Source organism: Fusarium sambucinum, chromosome I (assembly GCF_050947815.1).
Source record: "Fusarium sambucinum isolate potato_lamoka chromosome I, whole genome shotgun sequence".
In the NCBI taxonomy this organism is placed as follows: domain Eukaryota; kingdom Fungi; phylum Ascomycota; class Sordariomycetes; order Hypocreales; family Nectriaceae; genus Fusarium; species Fusarium sambucinum.
The window spans coordinates 8,712,845-8,736,673 of NC_139294.1; the positions used below are offsets into that span (position 1 = coordinate 8,712,845).

Below are 23,829 nucleotides of genomic sequence, written 5' to 3' on the forward strand. Positions count from 1 at the left end.
ATTGACCGGATCGATTTAATTTGGAGACCACATCACAACCGGCTCTCATTTCTTGTCGTGTCTTGTCCTGTCCCGTGCATCGCTTATCCTCTTCTCTTCTTGAATTTGTCACTTTTCTTATCGCGCGTTGAATCAAATCTGAACGACTCCCTGCCGTTCGTCCACTCTTTTACAAGACCTCACCGTTTGCGATCGACGTCTCGACACAACCATGGCCGACCAGAATAAGAAGAACGACGACTTCGTGGCCAAGACGCCCGAGGTCGCCAACGAGAACAACATTGGTGACGGCGAGAAGGAGAACGACTCTCTTGTTGGTCGTGGCCCTGGCACTGACGCCCTCCCTGCGCAGCCTGGAGGCTTCACGGCCAAGATTGAGAACAGCGGACCTTTCTCTATCCTTGCCTACTGTCTTTCCTCCATTTCCATGACTGTTGTCAACAAGTATGTCGTTTCTGGCACTTCATGGAACCTGACTTTTTTCTATCTTGCAGTTCAGGTAAGCTTTCGTTGTGCCCCGCGTTTTAGGAATGCAGTCTAATTTGGCGTCTGAATTTCTAGTCAATTGTATGCATTGTTGCCATCACAGCATGCAAGCAGTTCGGCATGATTAAGTCCCTTGCTCCTCTGGAGATGGACCGCATTAAGAAGTGTAAGTTCTAATCCAGATGTGCCTTGCATGGGCAATGGCTAATGCGATCATGATCAGGGTATCCTATTTCGCTCGTCCTTGTTGGTATGATCTACACCAGTACCAAGGCTCTTCAGTACCTCTCCGTGCCTGTCTACACCATCTTCAAGAACTTGACCATCATTGCCATCGCTTATGGTGAGGTTCTCTGGTTCGGAGGTTCCGTTACATCCACCGCTCTCGCCTCGTTCAGTCTCATGGTTCTCAGCTCCGTCGTTGCTGCTTGGGCTGATATTAAGAGCGCTATCTCTGGTGACTACAGTGCTACCACTGGTGATGCCGATGCGCTTGCCACATTGAACGCTGGTTACTTCTGGATGGCTATGAACGTTATCTGCTCGGCATCTTATGTTCTGGGCATGCGCAAGGTCATTCACAAGATGAACTTCAAGGATTGGGATAGTAAGTACCCTCTATGAGACGGCACCATCTCGGAAAGTCTTGACTCGATAGAAAATCGCTAACATTTTGCCAGCTATGTACTACAACAACCTGCTCACCATTCCGGTCCTCGTCTTCTGCTCGCTTGTCACTGAGGACTGGTCCAGCGCCAACTTGGCCAAGAACTTCCCTGAAGATACCCGTAACCGCATGATGATCGGCATTATCTACTCTGGTCTTGCTGCTATCTTCATTTCCTACTGCTCTGCTTGGTGCATCCGAGTTACCTCTTCCACTACCTACTCTATGGTCGGTGCCCTCAACAAGCTGCCCATTGCTGTCTCCGGTCTCATCTTCTTCGCCGCCCCCGTCACCTTCGGATCCGTTTCAGCTATCTTTATTGGTTTCGTCTCCGGTATCGTTTATGCGTGGGCCAAGGTCAAGGAGAACGAGGCCAAGAAGAACGCTCTTCCCACCACCGAGAACCGAGATTCGTCAAAGTAAACTCGGCACCGAAGTGAATCGCAACGGTCAATTGAGGTTACTTCAATCATACACCGAAAGCTACTTAGCCATCCAGCCACAATTCTGGCCAATCTTTACTCATAGTCTGGTGATACCAGCAAACGACAATTATGTACCTATCCATGGTAATTGAACGACAAACGTAATGTAGACATTTTTTTGTATAACGTCTGGAGCAATAGCTCAAATTTTGATGGGGTTTATGGTGTCATTTAAAAGCGTTTATAGACCTGATTCAATACAAAGTCTCTTAATCCTTGCATTGCCTGGTATTCACTATCTTTGACTTGACTTATTCTTCATGACACAGACTATGGGAGTTAGGTGATAGGCACAACTGAGGTCCATGACGTCGTTATCAGCAGAAGATATTTTCAGCCCTGTCGTATACAATAGCGACTAGCCAACGTTTGAAGGCGTGGTTCGTGTCCTTGGCCTAATCTCACATAGCATGGCATGTTGCACAAAAGATAGCTGCATAACCAACGTTACATCTCATGCATAGTTTCTTCAACAGTCGTGTACTCCGATCCCCATAACCCATAACTTACGCAGTCCCGAGCCAACGGATTGCCTTTCACCAGTAACCATCTGAAATCATCTAAACACCCTAGCTCGAGACACATCGAATCCATATCTATTTTCATAACAATCACCCTCTTGTGCCAGAGCCTCAAGTTACCTTCAGCTGAAAACCGTCATCTTTCACTCTCAACCCCGATTAAAGCATATGAACAGCCACAATCTCCTGTGTATATCTGACATTGTGCACTTGTGGAGGCACAGCTTCATTCTTTACACCCCCTTTCCAAAAGTACAGCCAGCATGGCGCAAGCCTACTAGCAGAATAAAAAGCAAATGCCCGTTTCGAACCGGGGCTTCCACGCACTTTCCAGGGCGGAAATAACAAAAGGAGATCCGCCCACTACAGGTGACTTAGCCAGGAGGCGATACTATCCAGGGGCTACTAGGAAATTTCGTCCTGACTTAGTGCTGACTTATTTAGCGGCTGGACCCTGAGATGGGGATATCAGATAGAAATCATCCATGGCGAGGAAATGCAATTTCGGTCTTTTTTCCCATAATTCTGCTGGTTTCTTCACTTATCTCCTTAGGTAGTCAATGGATACAGTGGTGGGGCTAATATAGTGCGGGATTAGGACTCCAGCCTCAGGGTATCAGAAAAATTGACCGCTGGAAGCATAAGAGATGAAAATAATGAGACACCTTATGCTTCTTAGGGTATAGTTCTTAGACTACTTATTTTTATACCCTGAGACTTAGGAGGCCATTTTTTCTGCTACCCAGTAGTTCAGTTGAAAAGATGAAGCAAGCTAGAAGAACGCCATCGGATCTTTTCATTCATCAAGTTGAGTGGGTTCCGGATGTTTGTTTGATCTTTGGTTCAGAGTAACATACCCATAGTAGGACCGTCAAATAGAGGCACAGGAGATGTCAACGGTCTCAATAGGTTTTCAGCTTGGTAAAACAGCAGCACTAACATCTCTGGCTCACGAAAAGGATACAAAGTCTCGTAGAATCATACAACTCTTTGGACAGTGAGTTAATCAAAACCCAAAAACGTTCTTATTTTCATCTATCAAATCAAAAACGTAGATCTCATTATACGCCGTGCCATGCCGTTCAATCAATAGCAGATTCCTCCTTGGAACCTGTCTAAACTTTTCCATCCTAGTCGATCATCCCGCACAACAAACTCCTGTGCGCAAAAGCGCTCTATACGCTGATCGTCCTGAAGACGCTAAACTCCTCTCCCGTGGCGACCAAGCTTCCCGTGATATGAGGGTGCCAGTGTACCTCCTTAACGTCCTTGAGGTAGTGCACGAACAGGAGCTGAGGCGGCACATCCTTGACGCCGGCTGTGTCCTTGCTCTCCTCATCATCCAGCTCGACGGCCAGATCCCAAAGGGTAACAGTGTTGTCGGCGGCGGCAACGGCAACGATAGAGTCGTCGGTGGGATGCCATTCGACACTGGTGATCTGCTCCTTGTTAAAGTTGAAGCTGGCGATGGGTTGGGGCTTATCAGAGCTGGCCTTCCACTGTCGGAGATCCCACACGGCCCAGGTACCGTTGTCGTCACCGGAGGCGAGGAGGTGAGTTTGCTGGCGCGACCAAGACATGACGTTGACATCAACATTTGACACCTGCATAGTGATGGCAGCCTTGCGGGACTTGGATCGCACGTCCCAGATGCGAACGGTGCCGTCACTTGAGGCAGAGGCAAAGACAGAAGCCTCGGACGGCGACCACTGCAACTCCTCAACACTGCTCTGGTGGCCCTGGAAAGGTCGGTTGTCAGTGACCCAGCCACCTCCGTCGGTGTGTGTTGTCACGTAGATGAGACCATCGTTGTCACCGGTGAGGAGCTTGCCGTTGGGGGCAAGGGGGGACCAGTCAAGAGCGTAACCCTCAGTCTTGTGTGCGCGGATGGTAGAAATAGGCTTGTTCTGCTGAGCGGAAATGGTAGTACCAGGGTTATCGAATGAGGCAAGGTGAGGAGTAATGTCGTGGATGAAGACATTACTAGACTCGGTCATGGTGGCAGTGAGAGTCGTTCCAGGTCGTCCAGCCTCCTGGCCAGGAATCTGGTGGGCGCGGATACGGTTGGTGGTAGAGTTGAGAGGAATCGACTTGCTCTCCAGGATAGGATCAGCATCTTCGTCATCATCGTCTTCCGAGTCAGAACCCTCATCGCCGCGGTCCATCTTGCTAAGACCACTGAACTTCATAACCATGATCTGGTTGTCCGAGTCCTTTCCGGTCTCAGCCTGGGTTCCAGAGACGGTGTACATGGTGGCAGGGTAAGCCTTGCGGTTGTCGCCGAGGTTGTCGCGGAGAATGTCGAAGGAGAGGCATGGCCAGGGGGTGCTGAGGTTGTGCAGCATCTCGTAGGTGGTCAGATCGGGAGCAAGGGTCTGGCCAGGCTCGAGTTTGCTTCGTCCGACGATAAAGGTTCCTTGGTCTTGGTCGACTTCCATAGCGTCTGCAATTGTATTGTTAGAAACCATGCTACTCGTTTTCGTGTCAAATGGATAGCTTACCCTTCTCCTCAGCCTCTCGCTCGGCATCAGGGCGTCCATCAACACCAGCCTCGAGAATCTCATCCTCGCTTTCGAACTCGTCCTCGAACTCATCTTCGAACTCGCCCATCTCCTTGTTGTTGTCGTCAATGTCCATCTGCTCAGGACGGTCGCCGCCCTTGAGAGCATCGCCGTGATCGGCCTCAGCTGTTCGCTTTGCCATAATTTCGGATTAATGTGGTTGGTTGTTGGAATTGTTTGTGGTGATCTACAAAAAAGACTGAATTTTTGTTATCGCCGTCTTTTTTTGGTGCCCCTCCAAGAATGGCAGAAAAAATAAATTAGAGACTAAAAGGAACCCCGCCATGACGCGGGGCTATAACCGAAGATTTACCGGCGCAGAATCAAACCATAAATGAATGCGAAATATCAATTAGATGAAATAAGAGAATGATGATACTGACAAGACATTTTCAGTCGCAGATTGAGTATTCAAGATTAACCACTAAACTGTTACGTGTCTGGTTTGGATTACATGAAGTGTCACACAATGCAATCTCATTCATCTAGCCTTGATCAATGATACCCTGTAGAGTGAGTACAAGAGTACAGCTGCTGATAAATTCATGTATAGCCCCATCATCACCCGTTCGGTCGTATTCGCAGATCCGGAACTATTGATTCCAAATGGTTTGACAAGCATTGAACATGTACATGATGTATATACCCTTGCCTCGGCTCCAACATGCTTTTGGATTGGGTCATTTTTAATCCTGCTTTTGTCAGCATCCACTTACTGTTGATGGTTCCCGGCACTCGGGGCAGCGAACTTCCCACGTCATTTACGCCCTCCGAAATTTCGCGATTAACACAGTAACGGATTGATTGTGTCATATAGCCTGGCTTGTTCATCACCCACCGACTCCCGGAGATTCGTTGACTGTACACTAATCAAATCAATGTAGTCAATCGCCTGAAACCTTGGCTGGAGCTTCTAGAAATTCTACACCTTGCTCACTCATATATAAAACGTAGTATCCACTTAACTTTAGATCCAAACTCGCATTGTTTTCCTTCTACTTCCAAAACTAGGTACCCCTCCATCAAAATATTTAAATAAATCAATTCCCCCTCTACTCCCCCACCAAAACCCCTCAAACTTCCATCACCACCAAAACACCAACCTAAACCTCACACAACCTCATCCAAAATGGCCGCCCCTTCTGATTCTGTCGTCGTGGAGATTACCTCCAAGGCTCAATTCGACGAGCTTGTCAAGAAGACCCCTTACGTCGCCCTCCAGGCCTCCGCCTCGTGGTGTGGTCCCTGCAAGGCCATCTCCCCCATCTTCAAGAAGCAGGCCGCCGAGCACACCTCGGAAAAGTTCGCTTTCGCCAAGTTCGACACCGACGATGTCCCCGACCTCGCCTTTGAGATGGGCATCCGATCCATCCCCGCCTTCTTCTTCTTCGAGAACGGCAACAAGGACAGCGACCTGTTGGGTGCCGTCCCTCCCAAGCTGACTGCCGCTATCGGTGGTTACGCCAAGAAGGCCAAGGGTGGTGATGAGGAGAAGCCTGCTGAAGACAACACCCTCAAGACCGACGAGAACTTCTAAACGAGAACTTTCTCAAAGAACAAAAACATTACAAAGCAACGGCTCTAGAAGCGCAGGTTCGCAAGGATACCCCTAGAAACGAGGCGCACCAGACAGGCAGCCAGACGGGCAGCATATATCACCACAATTCCACAGACCACCATGTGCTAGGAATACGACTTTAGCCATGCGAAAAGCATAGTTTTAAGTAGGATGGCCCGCGCCGGTTAGCTAAGAATAGATCACATTTTACTTTACCGCATGATGTAGTTGTGAAATTTAGTTGTAGTCTTGGTCCTTTTGCTAAGTATTTCCAGTTGTATATACAGATAAATCAAGTAAATAAATGTTCGCTGTGGCTTGCTAAGCGCAGTGTAATCCGAGAACGTATCTGTTTGCTGTAATCTCGGATCTCATACCGTCATCATACTCTTCTCTCTTCTCGAGAGTCCTCTTATCAACCACCTTTTTCAGTCCTCCTCCTAACCAGATTTCTGTTGCTCCTCTTCGAAATAAGAAAACCAAGTGTGCTATGGTACATGTGTTGCGCACGGATACTCCATCAGACGCCTCTCCAAATGGTATACGGCCTGAGCCTAAAATAGACTAACAACCAAAAACGCCAACCCCTTTGTATACTGTTAATATCAACTCCAAACCATCATTCAATATTATGGCTGAACAGAAGTCGCCGACTCGTCACTTATACGTCCGACGCCAGAATCCACCCGCTTCTTAGTCGGGGTGATCTGCTCGGGTGTACCGACTTCCTCTTCAACCAAACTTTTGCTATCGCCCTGCACCGACAATCTCGATGTCAACCGAGGCCCTGCTGATCTCCGTCGGTTGGTTACCTCCTCGCGACTAGGCTTTGAGTCATTCATACCCAGACTCATCCTTAAGGATGACCGGTCCTTGATGCTAAGGAAGTCGCTCCCCGGACGACTTTGGCCCGGGTTCGGAGATCCGTTGGGACTCGACATCACGGAAGAGTGACGGTTGCTCTGACGGGTACTTCTCCATCTGCTTAGATTCCAGAAACTGCCTTCTCGATCATTCAGGCCGTCCGAGTCAGACGCGCTGATAAGACTGAAACTCGGTGTTGGTGGACTTGTGATACTGTTACTTCTATCCCGGTCATTCGAAGCTCTAATCGTGGTACGGTGCGACAAGCCACTGCCAGCGGGACTTGTTGGGGCAGGACGAGTAATTGGGCTCGATGCGTAAGGCTGTTTTCGAGACTCTGCCGCCAGCTTTGCAACCGAATTGACAGGTGACTGAGCCTGCTTGCTTGGTGACATGGACCGTTCGCTTCGTGCTGGGGCGGGGGCCAGACTGGGTCGCCCTCCATCGATATCTTGTCGCCAACTGTTGATTCTGTCGGAAGCATGCTGAAGTTGAATAGGGTTGGGACCAGGAATAGTGAGCGATCCACGCCTAGACTGTACACGACTGCTAGCACTCGTTCTGGTCATGACACTTCCACTTCTACCAACGCCAGACAGGCGATTGGACAATCTAGAGCCTGACTCCCACAATCCCTGCTGCCTCTTCTTATGGGCGCAGTCCTGTCGGAATACTTTGATCTTGCCCGTTCTGTCAGTAGTGATGATAATGTTTCCGTCAAGGTGCCTGGAACGCTCGACATATGCGGGTGTTTCTTCCGGGCGCTTGTTGCTATGAAGGGAATCGCCGTTCTCTTCCTCGGACGGAGCTGACTGGCTCGGCGTACTCTCCTCGAGACTTCTTAAGGTCACAGGTGGTGGGTTGCAGAGGTCGTAGATGGGATCGCCCGAGGCACTCAGCAGCTGCCGACTCTTCATGGGTGCCATCAAGGCTGTAGTGACAACTTCAGGGTGGGCATCGAACGATTCGTATGGTTGCTTATCCTTGATGTCATCCTGGGAACCAACCTTCCAGATATATGCTTTGCGATCCTCACTTCCACAGATGATGTAGTTGGCGTCGTCGCTGAAGCGTGCATTGATCTGACTTGATTGGTTCTCCAACCCTTTATACTTGGCCTGGATCACCTTGTCGTTTAGGTTGTAAATTCGAACTCGAGAATCATTGGAAGTAACAAGAACCTTGACTTGCCCGGCTTCAGGTCCCTCTGGGATAATCATGGTTCGAATGCCCGTAATCTTGCTTCCTTTGGCATTCTTACCTCGCGAGGACCGCACATGGATTTGATACTTGAGCTTCAGGCCTTCGGTAGTATAGAAAGTGCACAAGCCACTCAGTACACCGCAGATGGCTATGCTACCATCAGGGGAGAACGCCACAGCGGTGATGAACTCACCCACCGGCGCTTGGAAAGCCACGTTCTTGTCTGGGATACTCCATAATCGCAGTTGCGCATCCAACGATCCCGCAAGAAAGAACCGATCATCCGTAGGGTGGAAGGCGATGGATGTAACCAAATCCTTGTGAACAAAGGTGCATAGGCAATCATTCCTGCTCGTATGCCACAGCTTGACAGTCTTGTCCATTGAGGAAGAAAGCAAAAAGTTGTTCTTGCTCCAACTTAACGCAAGTACCTCGCCTGTATGTTCCCTGAATTCTCGCACAGGCTTGGTGCGGAAAACCGGGGCACTGAGCTTCTCGCCATGAGTACCATGTTGCGCCTCTTCTTCCTCGTGTTCCTTGCGTTCCTCAGGGGTTGAAATGACTGCAAACACGCGCACGATCTGGTCCTTTCCCGCAACGGCTAGGTATCGTCCATCCAAGCTAAATTCGGCCGCCCAAATGGCATCACCACCTCGGAGGATTTTGCTCCCAACTGCTGTTGCTACCGCTCGACCATGAGTATTTTGTGGTTTATGTTCAGATGCGGTAAGTTCTTGCGCGAGGAACAAGTGGTTATACTCTCTTTCTTTCTTGTTGTGCGCCTTGACTCGGATATATCGTGGAGGTTCCTTGTGTAGTGGTATGTAACCACCGCCTGCGCCCATGACGGACGTGAGAGCTCGAGCATACGCACCGTCGGTCCGTAGTTCACCTAACTCGGAATCAGAGTCCAACACGTCATCATCTTTCCTCCAACTTCCGCGCATTCCCAGTCGGCTAAGGAAAGACACTCCTTTCCTCCGATCCTTGCTAGAATCCTGGGGGTTCCCAGCAGAATTACTGACTTCTGAGCTTTGCCTCTGGATATTATCACTTTCAGATCGACCCTGGCTTCGAAGCCGTTGTGCAATAGTAGGCTCTGCGGTATTGCTGTTGGTTCGCAGGTATATTTGCTAAGCGTCCGTGTTAGTTGCGGTCTTGCCACACTCTCAACCGGTTACAAATACTAACCGTACTTAGAGGGTCAAGCCCAGCATTGGGAGGGGGAGTTGGTGAAATGGATTTAAATGAAGGTCTCTTGTCCTTTGCTTCTTTTGCATTCTGAGAACCGGACAAAGATGGTTGTGTAGTCGAGAGCCTGCTCGATGGGAGGTCCAGGGAAGTACCAGCACCTTTGACTAATCGTAAGCTTACAGAGTAATATAGTAGCATGTATAGGCAACTTGATATTGGCCAATAAATTAGAACCTGAGGTGCATATGAAGCTCCAGTAACAACAAGTCCCTGCATAAGCTGGACTAGAGCAGACATGCGCCTCGGTGTTTCAACAGTAGGGTATTGTGACTTGGCCACAGGACCAGATGGAGGGGCATGGGTATGAAGACATATATAAAAGACGTACCTTGGGAATCGGAACGGGCAGCGAGGCTCTGGCGACGCACTTGAGGCTCAGATTCGGGAAGGGTGGAAAGGGCTGAAGAGTCGCGTCGTCTAGACAGACCACCTTCGCCCCGGACAGTTGGAAATGACTTAAATGCCGACATCTTCCATACTGCGTGGGTAACCAATCCCTAAAAAAAAAATCTTCTTTGAAGAAAGATAGACCGGATCGCGCGGGCGGTCGGCCACGCGCAGGTTGTGGAAGGAGTCCAGTCCGTCCCCGACCCCGAGCAAAATGCAAGAATTGGACTGTGTGGTCTGGTCTTGGCTGACTGACTGACGGACTTGAGGAGACTCGTGGGGGTGTGAGCGAGGAGTGGGCGTGGCGGAGACCGGGGTTCACAAGCTCTCAAATCCAATCCGAAAGGTCCGAGAGCGAGGTACTGCGTACGAGAAGAGGGAAGAGCGAGCAATGAGGCTGGGATGGCTTGCTTCGAGGCAGATCTAGTTCTCGGATGGGCACTGAGAGATACAGTAGCAGTACCGGTAAGGATTTGGTGTGCTGTTATGAGGCCCTTTGGTGGATATTTGTCTCCTATCTCCTATTCGCATGTGGTGGACTAATATGCAAACGATGTTAGTTTGTATCCGACAGAGTGAGGGTCCAATTCCAGGTGTCAGACAAGTAGTGGTGGACGATGACAGGACAACAATTCAAGGGAGACAGCGACAGAGAAGAGGCGATGCTCGTTAGAGGAATGCGCGTATTCTCTTCGTGTCCTTTTTGAACGTAGATAAAGATAAAAGAACTAAAATAAAAATTAATTAAGAGGCAGGTGTTTAAAGTGCAGCAGGGCGGCAAGACAGAAATTATTCTCGCATTTGGCTTTCTCTCTTGAAACCAACTTAAGCGAAAACGAAGGAAGTCGCCTTGGCGGGGTTGGTAGTGGATGGTGGATGCGACTGGCGCTGTAGTGCGCTGGGAACAGCGCTGCACAGCAACCAGAGTTCCCTGAGGAGGTACCTAGGCGACTTACAGCAAGTGACAGCGTAGTGGGCCGTCAGAAATGGCTAGGTAAGCTTAACCAGGACGGTAATAGTGTTAAATGTCTAGAGGCTCTCCTTTTGGTGCGTAGTATAAGAATAAGAGGAGCAGAAAGGGGGCATAAGAATAGAAGCTACGAATGAGAAAAGGGGAGCCTTATGCTAGAGTAGAGCTGAAAATTGAATGGCAAAAAAGAGAACCAAGTCGAGTTTGTGACTGGACAGATGGAAGGATGAGCAGCTGATGCGTTGTAAGGATGGCTGTCAGCACAACCTAGTTCGGGTGTAGAAGAAACAGGTAAGCACCGAATCTGGTCTGGGCTGTGCTGTCATGTCACTGCCAATGTAAATTGAGAGAGCGAAACAGTCAAGGAGGACATGAACGCGACGGTATGTATCACACCTTTCCCGGCTGTCGGCTTTCAGATGGGAGTAAGCAAGGGGATGGGATGGGCCCAAATGAGGTAAGACAAGCCTCAAGCGCGAAGATCTGGGAACTGAGTGCATCAAACCAAGTTCTTCTAGGCTCCTTCATAGGGCAGACAGCCGATTTGGCAGGTCGATGGCTTTCACCAGGACAACTCTTTAGTGGCTGGGCACTTACTGTATGAGAATTAGTTGACGAGGGGCCGCATTTTACGGTAGTGTTTCTACGTAACAAAGTGGTAATTCAATCGCATACCATTACAGTAAGGCTGAATGATGAACAGACACTGCCACAATCCACTGCAGTGAGATGTACATCCAGACCGCAATACGTATGCAAGATAATAATCAACCTGTGGCGTGTTTCAGAAGCTTATCGTGAAATGTCTCAGATTAAACGACTTGTTGATATCTCGTTTATTGTTCTCATGGCATGCAAAGTCATGGACTATTTTGGGGTGCATCCGCGTATTCGGGATAGGTAATTTAAAAAGAATCAATTAAAATAAAAGTCTACACTATCTCATATCAACTACCTAACTAATGCACTCACCAACACGTGCTACATGGATAAATGGACATTCTAACTTTTAGCATATCAAACTTAGTATTATCGATCAATATCTACTAAAATATGTTGTCATCTTTTCACGTCTTTCCTGGATTGGCCATGACAGAGAGGCTAGGTTACTGGACCAAAAAGCACCCTCGTCATTATGCCATATATTACCTGTCATAATATCAAGAACAGCATTCGTTTAAATAAACGAAGATAATCATAAATGATCTGACGTCGCACTGCTCGATAGTTTAACCGCCGTGAATGCCTAATTAGGCTTTGGAAAACCCTGGTCAATATGGTAAAGTCAACGACGTATGCCCAGAGTATAAAATGTACAAGTGAGTCTGTGTCGCTTCGCTGGTGGTTCCGTCTCGCACAATTGTCTCGCTTTTGATGCTTGCATTGCATTGCGTGCAGGGAAGTCGTTATTCCCTCGTGCCCGAGGCAAGGCAAGGCATGAAGAAGAATCCGACGTACGTCGCATGCATACGTCGGTATGTGTACGAATCGCCAAGAGGTTCATGTACGTAGTTGCGTGGATCATATTGTGCCGGTCTTCCAGAAGAGGTTTATATTGTGCTATGCCAAGGCTCTGCTTAGCACTGGGTCTGAATCCAATCGAAGCCAAGAAATCGTTCCAATTTTCATCTGTTTGTAGGTAGAATAAACACCTCAACTTGAATTCCGCTAAAGATTAAGTTTGGTAAAAAGCCATGGAGTTGAATCAAATTCCGCACTCCGCGGGCAAACAGTAGTAATAGTAGGTGCCTATTCTAGTGTCTGAATCTATGGATACCCAGTATTGATTATGCGATTTTACTCCACAACATCAACTTCGAGACCGAGTTCTCGAACGTCCAAGGATTTAATGCTATGCATCCGACATCTGCATCTGTGGAGTCATCGTCTAACTTGTCCCACTCGGGACTTCTAACCAATCTTGTGCTCCTTATTTGAGCGGACTGCTTGAAAACCCCGTCGGACCGGTCACACTCAATCACCGATACCGACAACGACATCATCGTCAATTTATCCTTGTTTAATGGATCGACTGATATTGACTGACAGCCGCAAAGAAGAGCTGCCTACCTAGTAACGGTATTCGAACAACTGCCGTCAACTACCGTAAACGCCCTACACACTACACAAACCTCGATCACGTCCAACCTGTTGAGCCTCAAGTTCTCAACGTCTGTCTTGGCTCTTTTTTCGAGATTGTCAGCCGAAACCAGTCCAGCCTTACTGGTCTTAGCCGCACCACATCCATCGTCTTAGGCTCGCTGACTTTTGGGTACCTATCAGAGTATCACTATCGTCATCACCACCATTACATATTAACTACCGCACTTCTATCAAGTGAGACACAACCTCAGAAACAAACCGTCATCTGCATCTCTGCACAGGCACGGGCCAGCTCTTGTTTGTCGCAGTAACAATCCCACCGAGGTCCGAGGCTCGAGATCCATCTTCACATTTCAGCTTTCAGCCACAGAAGCAACCACCAAAATGAAGTTGGTCTCGCGCAAGGTCCCAAAGACCCTTGAAGATGAGACCGTCTCTCTTCTCCCCGAGGATCCCGAAGATATGGTCAGTAGCCCCTGTTCCTTGCTACTCTCAAACTTTACCACATGTTACTATCGTCTCTATCGTTACCCCTCCCCCCCACCATCATTGTCACACCCTCATCTCTCATCTCGGCTCACGAGATAATCAACTACATCACTACCCTTGTAAAGCATACTTTTACCTCCAGAGGCCCTATCTATTCGGATTCGATCCATCTTCACCGCTTGTCAGAACGCTAACATTGTCGATAGTGGCATGCATACAACCTCATTCTGCCTAGCGACATCATTCACGCCCATGCCATCCGTAAAGTAACCACAACTTCAAACACGGGCAGTACGGCTTCTGAGCGTGTTCACACTGAGTTGGCTATCAAAGTCAAATCCACCTTCTTTGACCCTGTCATCTCATCACTTCGTGTCTCTGGCACCGTTGTTGCAGAGAACCCATATGTCAACCTAGGCTCTCATCACACGCTTGACCTCGAGGTCAGCCGTCCTTTTACTATTATAAAACCAGAAGGATGGGACTCTGTCGCAAGGGCCACCCTCCAGGAGACTCTGTCCGATGACAAGGATGGCGCCGTGGCAGCTGTAGTTATGCAAGAAGGTCTTGCCAACATCTGTCTTATCACAGCGTTCAGAACTGTCCTCAAGGTCCGAGTCGAGAGTGTGATCCCCAAAAAGCGTGATCTAGCATCCGACCAAGACGCAGGTATGCGCCGCTTCTACGAGAAGACACTGCAAACTCTTCTACGAACCATGGACTTTTCTCAGTCACGGCCGTTGTTACTGGCAAGTCCGGGCTTTGTGGCTGGCGACTTCAAGCAGTACATCGCCAACCAAGGGCGAGACAGGGCAGACAAGGTTCTTACAGCTCTGGCAAAGCAAGCCACCGTGATTCACTCCAACTCTGGACATGTCCACAGTCTTAACGAAATTCTCAAGAGCCCCGAGGTTCTGTCGAGTATGAAGAACATGAAGTTTGCTCGTGAAACCCAGTATGTCGATCAACTATTCGATAGGCTAAAGTTGGATGATGGGCGCGCATGGTACGGTACTTCTGTCGTTGAAAAGGCTGTCAACGACGGCGCTGTGGGACCCGGCGGCGGTGTTTTGCTGGTCAACAACTCGCTTTTCCGAAGTGAAGATCTTGCCACTCGCAAGAAATACGTCGCTTTGGTCGAAAAAGTCCGAAGCGATGGCGGTGAGGCAAGGATTCTTAGCAGTGATCATGAGAGTGGTCAACGCTTGAGCATGCTGGGTGATATCGCTGCCATCCTCAACTATCCTATGTTGGATCTTGACGAGGATGAAGAAGAGAGCGAGGAAGAGGAAGAGGAAAAAGATATCCAGTTACCCAGCATGGCTGACAATGTCATTTAGGGTAACCTAGAAAGAAAATAAAAATGAGATATGAATTGATGAAAATCAAGTTCAGAAGTTACCCTGCACCCCTGGTAATCTTGTAATCTCTCACCTTATAGTTAGTTGCTTTGTCCGCGGGTACTTTGTGTTAATCTATCTATACAAGCTACTACTGTTACTTTCAATTAATTTTCTACAAGTTTTACATATAGCGATTGATTATTATGGCATATATAGTTATTGTTGAAAGCCGACGTCGGTACCGAATGGAATTCGATCATCTCCACGTCCGTGCTGAATCCCGGATTCCGAATCAAATCCAAATCAATCCATGATCATCGCGACAAATTCACAATTTAGACTTAGTCTGCTTACTTTTATTAATCGAAGATACGTAACTCACCTCTTAATTCCGAAGTCCGAGATCACTTTGGTTATTTTGTAGATATAACGTCGTTGGCTCTCATCAACGAACAGCCGTATAAGTGAATCATCATTGTCACACCTTCCCCTCACTACCGAACCCACCGCCAACATCAACATCAACTCAACATCACATAGAACCCGCGTATGACCTTCAGAATGACTTCCAAACTCGCCCTCAGCTCTACCAGGAAGCTCAATTCAGGTTACCAGATTCCTCTTCTTGGCTATGGAGTAAGTTACCCACTCTATCACTCATCGCAAAGCTATGCTAACACTAGTGCTTAGGTCTACCAGGTGTAAGTCCGCGTAATGCTTCAACAAAACCATGCACTGACCACGCGATACAGTCCGAAGGACCAGGCATCCGATGTCTGCAAGAAAGCTCTCGAGATAGGTTACCGCCATGTAAGAATTCTCAAATCTAATCTCAATGCGGTCTTGACTGACATTCTCAGATCGACTCTGCATCAGGATATTACAACCAAGGCCCTAGTGCAGCAGGAATCCAAGCAGCTGGACTTCCGCGTTCAGAAGTCTTCTTCACAACAAAGATTTTCACCAGGCAGTTTCCTCTGAACTACGAGAATGCCCACAAGCAGGTAGACATTGCTCTTGACGAGACGAAGCTCGATTACCTTGATCTTGTCCTCATCCATGCCCCATATGGTGGATCTGATGCCCGAAAGGGTGCCTGGAAAGCCCTTGTAGAGTGCGTCGAGGCCGGAAAGGTACGCTCACTGGGCGTTTCCAACTACGGAGTTCACCACCTGGACGAGCTGGAGGCCTACATAAAGGAGCTCGAGACGGAACGTGGAGGAGCGGGCAAGGGAGGTGTCATATCTGTCGGACAATGGGAGGTACACCCATGGCTGACACGACCCGACATTGTCAAGTGGTGTCAAGATCGTAACATCGCAGTTGAAGCGTATTGCCCCATTGTGCGTGGCGAGCGTTTTGACGATCCCAAGGTCAAGGGTCTTGCAGATAAGTATGGCAAGTCACCCGCGCAGGTTCTGCTTCGATGGAGCTTGCAGAGGGGATATGTACCTCTGGTGAAGAGTGTCACGCCTTCGAGGATTCTGGAGAATACTCAGCTGTACGACTTTGAGCTGACGGAGGAAGAAGTGGAAGATTTGGCTACCACAGACTACAGTCCTTGCGCTTGGGACCCAACCGTCGAGCCTCTTGAGAAGTAAAGCCAATTGACCTAACATGAGTAATCCATAATACAAGGATTATTTCGGCATGAGATAATAGACCTAATTGAATCTCTCACCAACTTGTTGACGTTATCAGAAGTAGTCATTTGACTGTTATTGTTGACGGAACCCACGTGATCTCGTTTCCACTTCGCGTCAGTCCATTCCCCGCGCGTCCCATACCACTGTTACACATCGGCCACCACCGTCAGTCCCCTCATCACCCTGGTCAATCGCGCAAATTTGGCCAAATGTCGTCTCCAAGGCCAAAATGGTCCAAAGAACCTTTACGCTCATCCCGAAATTCCCGGGTCGCGATGAAACTACCGACAAGCCGCCCCCGCGACCCATGACGTCGAAACAAGTTCGGAATGCATACAAAGCCGCAAACAAAGGACCGAAGCTCACTCGAGCTGAGCAATGGAAACAAGAGAAAGCTGAACAGGAGAGGATAAGAAAGGAATTCGAACGTGAAAAGGCGGCAGCCAAGGCTAAAGTCGTACGGGACAAGAAGAAGGAGAAGGAATTGGCCGAGAAGGAAGAAAAGCGGAAGAAGAGAATGCCACTTATCAATGTTCGACCGAGCCAGGAGACTATTTCGTGGTTTGTGAGAGGTAATGGGTCTACCAAAAAGAGGGATATTCAGGGAAAGGAAGTCGAGAAGATTAATGCGACGACGAAAGAGAACAATGATAACATGGAAGAAACTACGAGCGCAAACGATGATGAAACAGAGCAACCTGCTATGAAGACACGGAAGTTGGATAATATACTGGAAGACGATGAGGAGGTGTCCGATACTGGAGATACCAGGATAAGAACAAAAACCCAAGAACAACCATCGAGTCCCTCCCCAGAACAACAAAGAATCGAAGGACCTTTGAAAGAAACAAAGGAAGACGACGCCACCGAACCTGTAGAGGAGGCGCCACTACAAGCTGATACTCAAATGCCAGTACCGAGGCTACCAATACCAGAAATCGAGCTTGAAGGCATGGAAGACGAGCTGGACGAGGATTTTGAGGAGGACTTGGCACTTGGTATGCTGGAAGACATCGAAGCAGCCATGGACAAGCCAGCCCTTAATACAAGCCATGCTGTCGATGCTGTCCCAAGATGCTCTATCAAATCAAACTCGGCAGTAACGCAGCCGCCAGTTGATACCATCAAAAAGCCAGCATCCGATCGCTACGCCAAGGATCTGGGCTTACACCGTCCGTCTTCCCCAACTTTCATCAAACCGCCTCTTCCCCAGCGTTCACCACGAAACTTGGAAGCATCGTCTTCATCACCACCAAGACAGGAACCGCCAATGAGTACTCAAGCCATTCTGTACAATTTGGACGACTTCTTCCCCTCTTCCTCTCAACAAGCACGCGAACTCGAGGAAGACTTGGACGACGACGACAACTTGATGCCATCGGCGCCCCTACATCTTGCACCGATAGCAGAAGAGGAAGAAGAGTTCGAGTTTGAGAAACTTGAAAAATCTCCAGACCAACTTCGTTTACCGGTACTCAACCCGGCCCCTGAATCACCACCTCCGCCACCTAGGCGCTTCTTCACATCCTCTGGATCTCATGAAAGAATGTGTCTTGCTCTCCAGCGAAGTCGCCGTACAGCAGCATTGGAACAGATTCAACAGCGTGAAAGAACGCGAATCCGGGCTGGTATAGTTCAGCGTGCTCAGACTGAGAATCGCCAAGTCGTCAAAACCGACCAATCTGCCAAAAAGCCACAAGTTTTTGCCAAACCCCCACCACAACATATTCAACGCAATCTGCCTCGACAACCCCCCCCCAAAACACCGGGACCGCCCGTAGTTGAACAGAAGCCTCGCATCAAAAAACCCTCTCCACCAAAGCGTACGGAAACGCCAAAGCAACACTACCAGCAGCCCCCTAGAACATCACTCGCACCGCATAACAACAACGTGAACACTCCCAGGCGAGTTGAACCACCGAAACAAACGCCCCCTGCACGGCAGCCATCACAAGAAACCAAGGAGAACCAGAGGCCGTCACAAGAGCCTTTTGCGCTCAGTGCTTCGCAAGAGTCATACGGCGGAGATTGGGTAGACGACATTGCGCTAGAACTCATGATTTAACGACACGTCTTGGATGATTAGTATCGATATCGGAAGAAATGGGAAGGACAAGAGTATGATATGGGATGACGGTCATGGTGCGGGATGCTACATGATTTTTTTTTTGGTGTTTAGGACAATAGAAGGGAGGATTACTTTGTTATTTGGCATATCACCCTTTTGCTTGGGTGCGGGTGGCAAACGTGTTTTTATGTCATATAGCGACGGAGTTTAGAATTTAATCGCTGATTGATAAGTGATATCTCAACTGTCTGATTAGCTGTTCTATTCATGACCAATTTACTGTCTATCAACAGTTAAAGCACGAAGTTTTACCACCAATGTTGTACAGAGAAGTCCAATTCTGCTAATAATTAGATTTGGAAAGAGGGGGAAGGGATAAAAAAAGAAGTGATTGATGGTATACTGTCCCAAACGCCAATGCTATGCTTAATAGTGTCTCTTTCGTCATTCATGACTTCGTTGCCCCCAAATCCGCCAACCCGAAAGGAGAAAATCAGCATCGACTGATCAAAGGAAAATCCCGACCCACTCTGTCTTTGCAGACACCTTTGTATCGCAGTCATTTACAGCACATCGGAGATCGTTTCCCACGAGATGTGGTGGCCTTGCATCTGGAGATCGGAAGCCCACACCGTCGCGATTCGTCTTTGTAGGCTTCCTGTTTTCGAAGCAATCGGCACAATAAACCTATGATCTTGTTAGTTACGGTTAAAAATGTGACCAGTAGGTAGCTAGGCAGCTTACATGGCCGCATTTCTTCAAAGCCCAAAAATGGTGCTCTCCGGGGGCGCGCTTGCGCTTTCCTTTTGCAGTCCCAACTGAGCTCTGTGTGACAGAGCCCGTAGGGTCGTAGGCCAGTTCCTCATCACACGCTGGGCAAATGACGACGCTTTCTGACTCTTTCTCGGGATCGGTACAGGTATTTCGGGTGAAGCCTTCTTGGGCTGGCGGAGGCGTAGACATGCGTGGTTTGGGGCTCGGCTGGCGAGCATATGCATTGCGTGAAATGTCGAGATGGGGCGGGTTGAATACAGCAGTGATGTCAATGTCGGTACCAATGACCAGCCCTCGAAACGACCCAAATGCAAAGCTCGATCCCGCAGACAAAGCTGGTCGTTGTCGTTGACTTATTATTTCAACCTCAATCAGATCATCTGGTCTCGGAATCATGCGCCCAGCATGTGGATAATGCCGGGAAGGTCGTTGTTCTTCGGGAGAGTCTACAGTAAGATCAATTACGTTTGCCGATCGACCAACAAATGTCCCATCCGTCCTTGCCAGTTGAGGGGGCGATATACGTTGTGAATTCGTTCGGCGTGGATTCCTTGCACTCTGTGCTGGCAGGCCCCTCAGCCGTGATAGGTCTGGAGAATCAGGCTCTTCCGTAAGGTCAATGACGGGTGCTGGCTGAGCTGGCTCCGGGGCTAGTATGTTGCGCAGATGGGGATCGGGATGTAGTTGAGGTTGAGGAGCACGGCTTCGGCGAACTCTGACCGGGCGACCCGACTGTTCGATTGTGTTTCCTGGGCTGGGGCGAGGGATTTGGCGTGGGCGTAGGCGTGGAGCGAATGTTGCAGGAGGTGCCGAAGGGCTGGGAAGAAACAGAGACGGCTCAGGGTTGTTTTGAGGCACTTGCGAGGCGAACCCGAGCCCGAGCTCTACCAACTGGTGATCCTCCAGCATCTCGAGGAAGTCGTCGCTGTTTTCGGCCATGTTGGAGGATGGAGGAGGATTTCGTATGGGATATTTCGAAGTTTGTCGAGTTTTGATGTGCGGTGAATAGCCCACTATGTTGAGTTCACAGAACATGCGCGTGATAAGTTGTTGAGTGCACAGTGTATCGTGAGTAAAGTGCGGCGCGAAATGTGAAGCAAAGGAGGAGCAGTGGCGATTAGCTCAAGGGTTGAGTCGTCCCGGTGCCCTATTCTGGCAGGTTCAGAATGTATCATCTGTGGTATAAATTCATGTGCAAACTATTCGTAAGCATCTGTATTGTATCGAGAAGAGGCGTTTGAAAGGAGCCCGGGGCGATAAGTTGGTAAGCATCAAGTTGAATGGGCTGTGAGTAGAAAGAAAGTTGAAATTGAATTGTCGCTCGTTTGACACTCGATGCAAGACTCGTCCAGGCCCATGTGACAAAACCTAGCGATAAGCCTAACACCTACCTATCTAGCGCGCAGCGACCCTGCAGCCTATGCTGACAACCTACGATTACCCCACTAGGGACCGCTAACAACAGGCGTCAAGGTTGCCTTACAGGGGGATACATGATGGACGCTTACCTGCCCGAGCTCCACTATGGGCTTCCATTCACGCTTTGAGGCTGAAATTCCGAACTGCGTTTGTTTGTTGACTTCAAATTTAGAAAGTAAACAATGATGCTAAATAAACAAAATCCTTAATTATCAATTTTCAAACACCTTCTGTGCTTTGCTTTGACCCATTGTTGCAGGCCTTTATAAATACAGGAATTCCAGGGAATCATCCAGCCATCTCCTTTCAGTGCATAGTTTCGTCTAAATCCACCATTGTCTATTCCTTTGTACCAAGTATGCTGACCACACCCTCTCCGTTAATTGTCACTAGCTGCTTCGCAGACTCTCCCCATCGAACCGAGACGGAAGGTGTGGAGCTCTTCACGGGCTCGCTCCACTTCTTGGTAGACTTGGTGAATTGTTGCACAGTCACTCCAGCAGCGCCGCCGGTGGCAAGGAACTGACCACTGTAGTCCCAGGCCAGAGACTGCACCGGTCCGCCGGTCTCGAGAACCTTGGCCACGGCGGCGTCTCCTTCCTTTCGTAGATCGAAGATGGTGACCATAGTTTGTCCCTTAGCTATAGCAGCGAACCAGTAGCCGTTCTCAGAGAAACTGAGAGCCTGAATAGGGGCACCAAGGCTGAAGGAAGCAGCCTGCTCGAGGGTGTTGGTCATGAAGAGCTTAATCTCACCAGAAGTGGTACCGGCAGCAAAGAGGTGACCATCGGGGTGGAATGCGCAAGCGGTAAGAGCTGGAAATCATGTTAGCAAACATTCAATGTGCCAGGGGTTATGCAACTTACCGGCATCAGTGTAAGCACGGGCAGCGCGCTTCTGTGCAACCAAGTCGTAAAAGACAATGCTCTTATCCGTACCGACGGAAGCCAGAATCTCACCGCTGGGGTGAAGGCTTAATGCGGTAGCAGCACCGGCATGCTCGCTCAGCGAAGCAACCTGGTTACCCTCCTCGAAGACCTTGACGCTTCCTTGGCCAGTCGCAAAGATAACACGGGTCTCGGCCCAGGCAGCATCTGTAATGGGTTCCTCCACGGAGATTGATAGCTCGACCTTGTCCTCAGTAGTAGAGTAGATAACGGCCTGGCCCTTCAAGCCTCCGATGGCTGCGTTAACTCCTCCTACGCTGAGAGCTGTAGCATCAGGAACGGGGAGTGAGTGGGTAACCGCGCTCTCGAAAGCTGAGATATCTTCGCCGGTGGCCCAGCCCTCGGGGACAGGGCGCTTCTTGCGACCCTTTGATAATCTGAATCCAATGTTAGCTTTCCGCAGTGTCTTCGTATTTGTCGACTTATCACATACGTCTGATGAGTCTCATCCACCTTCTCGATTAGTTCTTGTGCCAGCTTCTCCACACTGTCAACCTGCATCTGATCACCATCAACGGCACCTCCAGTCACAGTGACCTTGCTCAGAGCATCTCTGGCCTCGTCTCGCTCCCTCGTAAGTCGTGCAACAACTCGTACGGCGGCATCATGTTGGTACAGTGCTGTGGCAAGCTCCTCCCTGGTGCGCGCGAGCTGCTCCTTGAGGTTATATGTCTCGAGGGCGAGCGCGTCCCATTCGTTCTGGAAGGTCGCGAGGAGGGCTGGGATGGATGTGAGGGTAGGAGGACGCGGTCGGACAATACGCGACGAATGGATAGGGAGGAGATCCTCGGCGGTCAGGGCCTCTCCAGAATCGGGCTCTGTGGCGTGTTCATTGATGTATTGCTCGATAAGGCGCTTCTCGTAGACAACACCTGCGACAGGTTAGTTGCCGTGTTGATGTTATTGATGATACAACATACCGGACTTCTTAGACACGACAGGCTCTTGAGGAGCCTCTCCAGAAACTGTCAAGATATTAGCGCGTTGTTAGCTTCTGATGGCGAGCGTGGGCAACATACTTCCACAAAGCATGGCGACTGCGATTTTGAGCTCGTGGAGCTTTCAATTGCTTGTCGTCAGGTAAAGCGCAATTCGTCGTCTCGAAGCTCTGTTGCGACGACAATCGCCTAGTCGAGATTTTGCCGGTGCACTGACCAGAGCTTTTGGAATCACGGGGTGATAAGATAAGAACATGGCTCGTCATATCCGTATCTTATCAGCCATCATCTTCATGCATGTCTTAACCCGGGGAGGACCGGTAATAGTGGTTTCGCATGTCTCCGGAATCCGATATAAAGTGGTGTAGTGTCAATAATGATATTTCGGTGATGTAGTTACCTGGCACATGTCTATTTAAATTAAGTGAACACCTGGTGATAATTGGCTGTTATCCCACCAACTTCAATACCCATCATGGTTCTCCCACCACCCAAAGAGCTTCGTATAGCAGACGAGGCTGAACAAATCAAGACTTTGGACCTCCTGTTCGAACCGAGTCCGGCAATTCACTCAACTCTCATTCCAGTTCTGAGAAATTCAGAGTACACATCTTACCCCGAACTCATTGACGCCTGCAGATCCCGTCTTGTCTCGCTCGCAACCTCCAGCTCTCTAACCAACCCAGATGAGACTCTCCTCTCCATCCTCGGATCTCACCCTCGCTTAGGAGCCAAAAAGGTTGAGTCTGCACAGTCAGCAGCCGAACAGACCAACTTGCAAGGTCAAGGCGAGGAGTTGAATAGACTGAATGAAGAATATGAGAAAAAGTTCCCGGGACTGCGTTACGTCGTCTTTGTAAATGGGCGAGGAAGACCAGAGATCATGGAGAACATGAAGTTCAGAATCTCAAGAGGTGACTTTTCCAAGGAGATTGATGAGGCGTTGCAGGTATGAATGATTCGCGCATTGGGTTGCTCTTACTGACTTCTTATGCCAGGCAATGTGCAATATTGCAAAAGATAGAGCCTCGAAGCTAGATGCGAAGCTGTAAATGCAGCCAGTACTATCATCAACAATCTGCTTCCCACTGATGGTCTCTTAATTTTAAGCCTTTAACAGTCGACTCTGGTAATGCAAGTCAGTCA

The 23,829-nt window shown here is 49.1% G+C and overlaps 10 protein-coding genes across 10 annotated transcripts; 6 read left to right on the forward strand and 4 right to left on the reverse strand.

The window, feature by feature from the left end:
* Positions 1 to 211: 211 nt before the first annotated feature.
* FSST1_005584 (GDP-mannose transporter) lies at positions 212 to 1,576 on the forward strand (the record flags this gene model as incomplete). The annotated part of the gene is made up of 4 exons (XM_083231875.1): positions 212 to 499; positions 562 to 652; positions 710 to 1,093; positions 1,167 to 1,576. The coding sequence occupies 4 exons, from the start codon at positions 212 to 214 to the stop codon at positions 1,574 to 1,576; spliced, it is 1,173 nt and encodes a 390-aa protein (XP_083089014.1).
* Positions 1,577 to 3,334: 1,758 nt separating this feature from the next.
* On the reverse strand, positions 3,335 to 4,862 carry FSST1_005585 (ribosome biosynthesis protein RRB1; the record flags this gene model as incomplete). The annotated part of the gene is made up of 2 exons (XM_083231876.1): positions 3,335 to 4,602; positions 4,661 to 4,862. 2 exons carry the CDS (start codon positions 4,860 to 4,862, stop codon positions 3,335 to 3,337), a joined length of 1,470 nt encoding a protein of 489 aa, XP_083089015.1.
* A 987-nt stretch (positions 4,863 to 5,849) lies between these two features.
* Positions 5,850 to 6,257, forward strand: FSST1_005586 (thioredoxin-like protein; the record flags this gene model as incomplete). The annotated part of the gene is made up of 1 exon (XM_083231877.1): positions 5,850 to 6,257. One exon carries the CDS (start codon positions 5,850 to 5,852, stop codon positions 6,255 to 6,257), a length of 408 nt encoding a protein of 135 aa, XP_083089016.1.
* A 650-nt stretch (positions 6,258 to 6,907) lies between these two features.
* Positions 6,908 to 10,069, reverse strand: FSST1_005587 (WD40-repeat-containing domain protein; the record flags this gene model as incomplete). The annotated part of the gene is made up of 3 exons (XM_083231878.1): positions 6,908 to 9,478; positions 9,537 to 9,703; positions 9,928 to 10,069. The coding sequence occupies 3 exons, from the start codon at positions 10,067 to 10,069 to the stop codon at positions 6,908 to 6,910; spliced, it is 2,880 nt and encodes a 959-aa protein (XP_083089017.1).
* Positions 10,070 to 13,443: 3,374 nt separating this feature from the next.
* FSST1_005588 (uncharacterized protein) lies at positions 13,444 to 14,888 on the forward strand (the record flags this gene model as incomplete). Its single annotated transcript, XM_083231879.1, has 2 exons — positions 13,444 to 13,524; positions 13,755 to 14,888. 2 exons carry the CDS (start codon positions 13,444 to 13,446, stop codon positions 14,886 to 14,888), a joined length of 1,215 nt encoding a protein of 404 aa, XP_083089018.1.
* Positions 14,889 to 15,452: 564 nt separating this feature from the next.
* On the forward strand, positions 15,453 to 16,492 carry FSST1_005589 (aldo/keto reductase family protein; the record flags this gene model as incomplete). The annotated part of the gene is made up of 4 exons (XM_083231880.1): positions 15,453 to 15,527; positions 15,582 to 15,592; positions 15,644 to 15,701; positions 15,752 to 16,492. The coding sequence occupies 4 exons, from the start codon at positions 15,453 to 15,455 to the stop codon at positions 16,490 to 16,492; spliced, it is 885 nt and encodes a 294-aa protein (XP_083089019.1).
* Positions 16,493 to 16,766: 274 nt separating this feature from the next.
* FSST1_005590 (uncharacterized protein) lies at positions 16,767 to 18,602 on the forward strand (the record flags this gene model as incomplete). Its single annotated transcript, XM_083231881.1, has 1 exon — positions 16,767 to 18,602. One exon carries the CDS (start codon positions 16,767 to 16,769, stop codon positions 18,600 to 18,602), a length of 1,836 nt encoding a protein of 611 aa, XP_083089020.1.
* Positions 18,603 to 19,112: 510 nt separating this feature from the next.
* On the reverse strand, positions 19,113 to 20,318 carry FSST1_005591 (uncharacterized protein; the record flags this gene model as incomplete). The annotated part of the gene is made up of 2 exons (XM_083231883.1): positions 19,113 to 19,292; positions 19,350 to 20,318. The coding sequence occupies 2 exons, from the start codon at positions 20,316 to 20,318 to the stop codon at positions 19,113 to 19,115; spliced, it is 1,149 nt and encodes a 382-aa protein (XP_083089021.1).
* Positions 20,319 to 21,137: 819 nt separating this feature from the next.
* Positions 21,138 to 22,777, reverse strand: FSST1_005592 (E3 ubiquitin-protein ligase PRP19; the record flags this gene model as incomplete). The annotated part of the gene is made up of 5 exons (XM_083231884.1): positions 21,138 to 21,613; positions 21,665 to 22,122; positions 22,179 to 22,617; positions 22,666 to 22,710; positions 22,765 to 22,777. 5 exons carry the CDS (start codon positions 22,775 to 22,777, stop codon positions 21,138 to 21,140), a joined length of 1,431 nt encoding a protein of 476 aa, XP_083089022.1.
* Positions 22,778 to 23,158: 381 nt separating this feature from the next.
* FSST1_005593 (Oxo-4-hydroxy-4-carboxy-5-ureidoimidazoline decarboxylase) lies at positions 23,159 to 23,735 on the forward strand (the record flags this gene model as incomplete). Its single annotated transcript, XM_083231885.1, has 2 exons — positions 23,159 to 23,632; positions 23,682 to 23,735. 2 exons carry the CDS (start codon positions 23,159 to 23,161, stop codon positions 23,733 to 23,735), a joined length of 528 nt encoding a protein of 175 aa, XP_083089023.1.
* Positions 23,736 to 23,829: the final 94 nt, after the last annotated feature.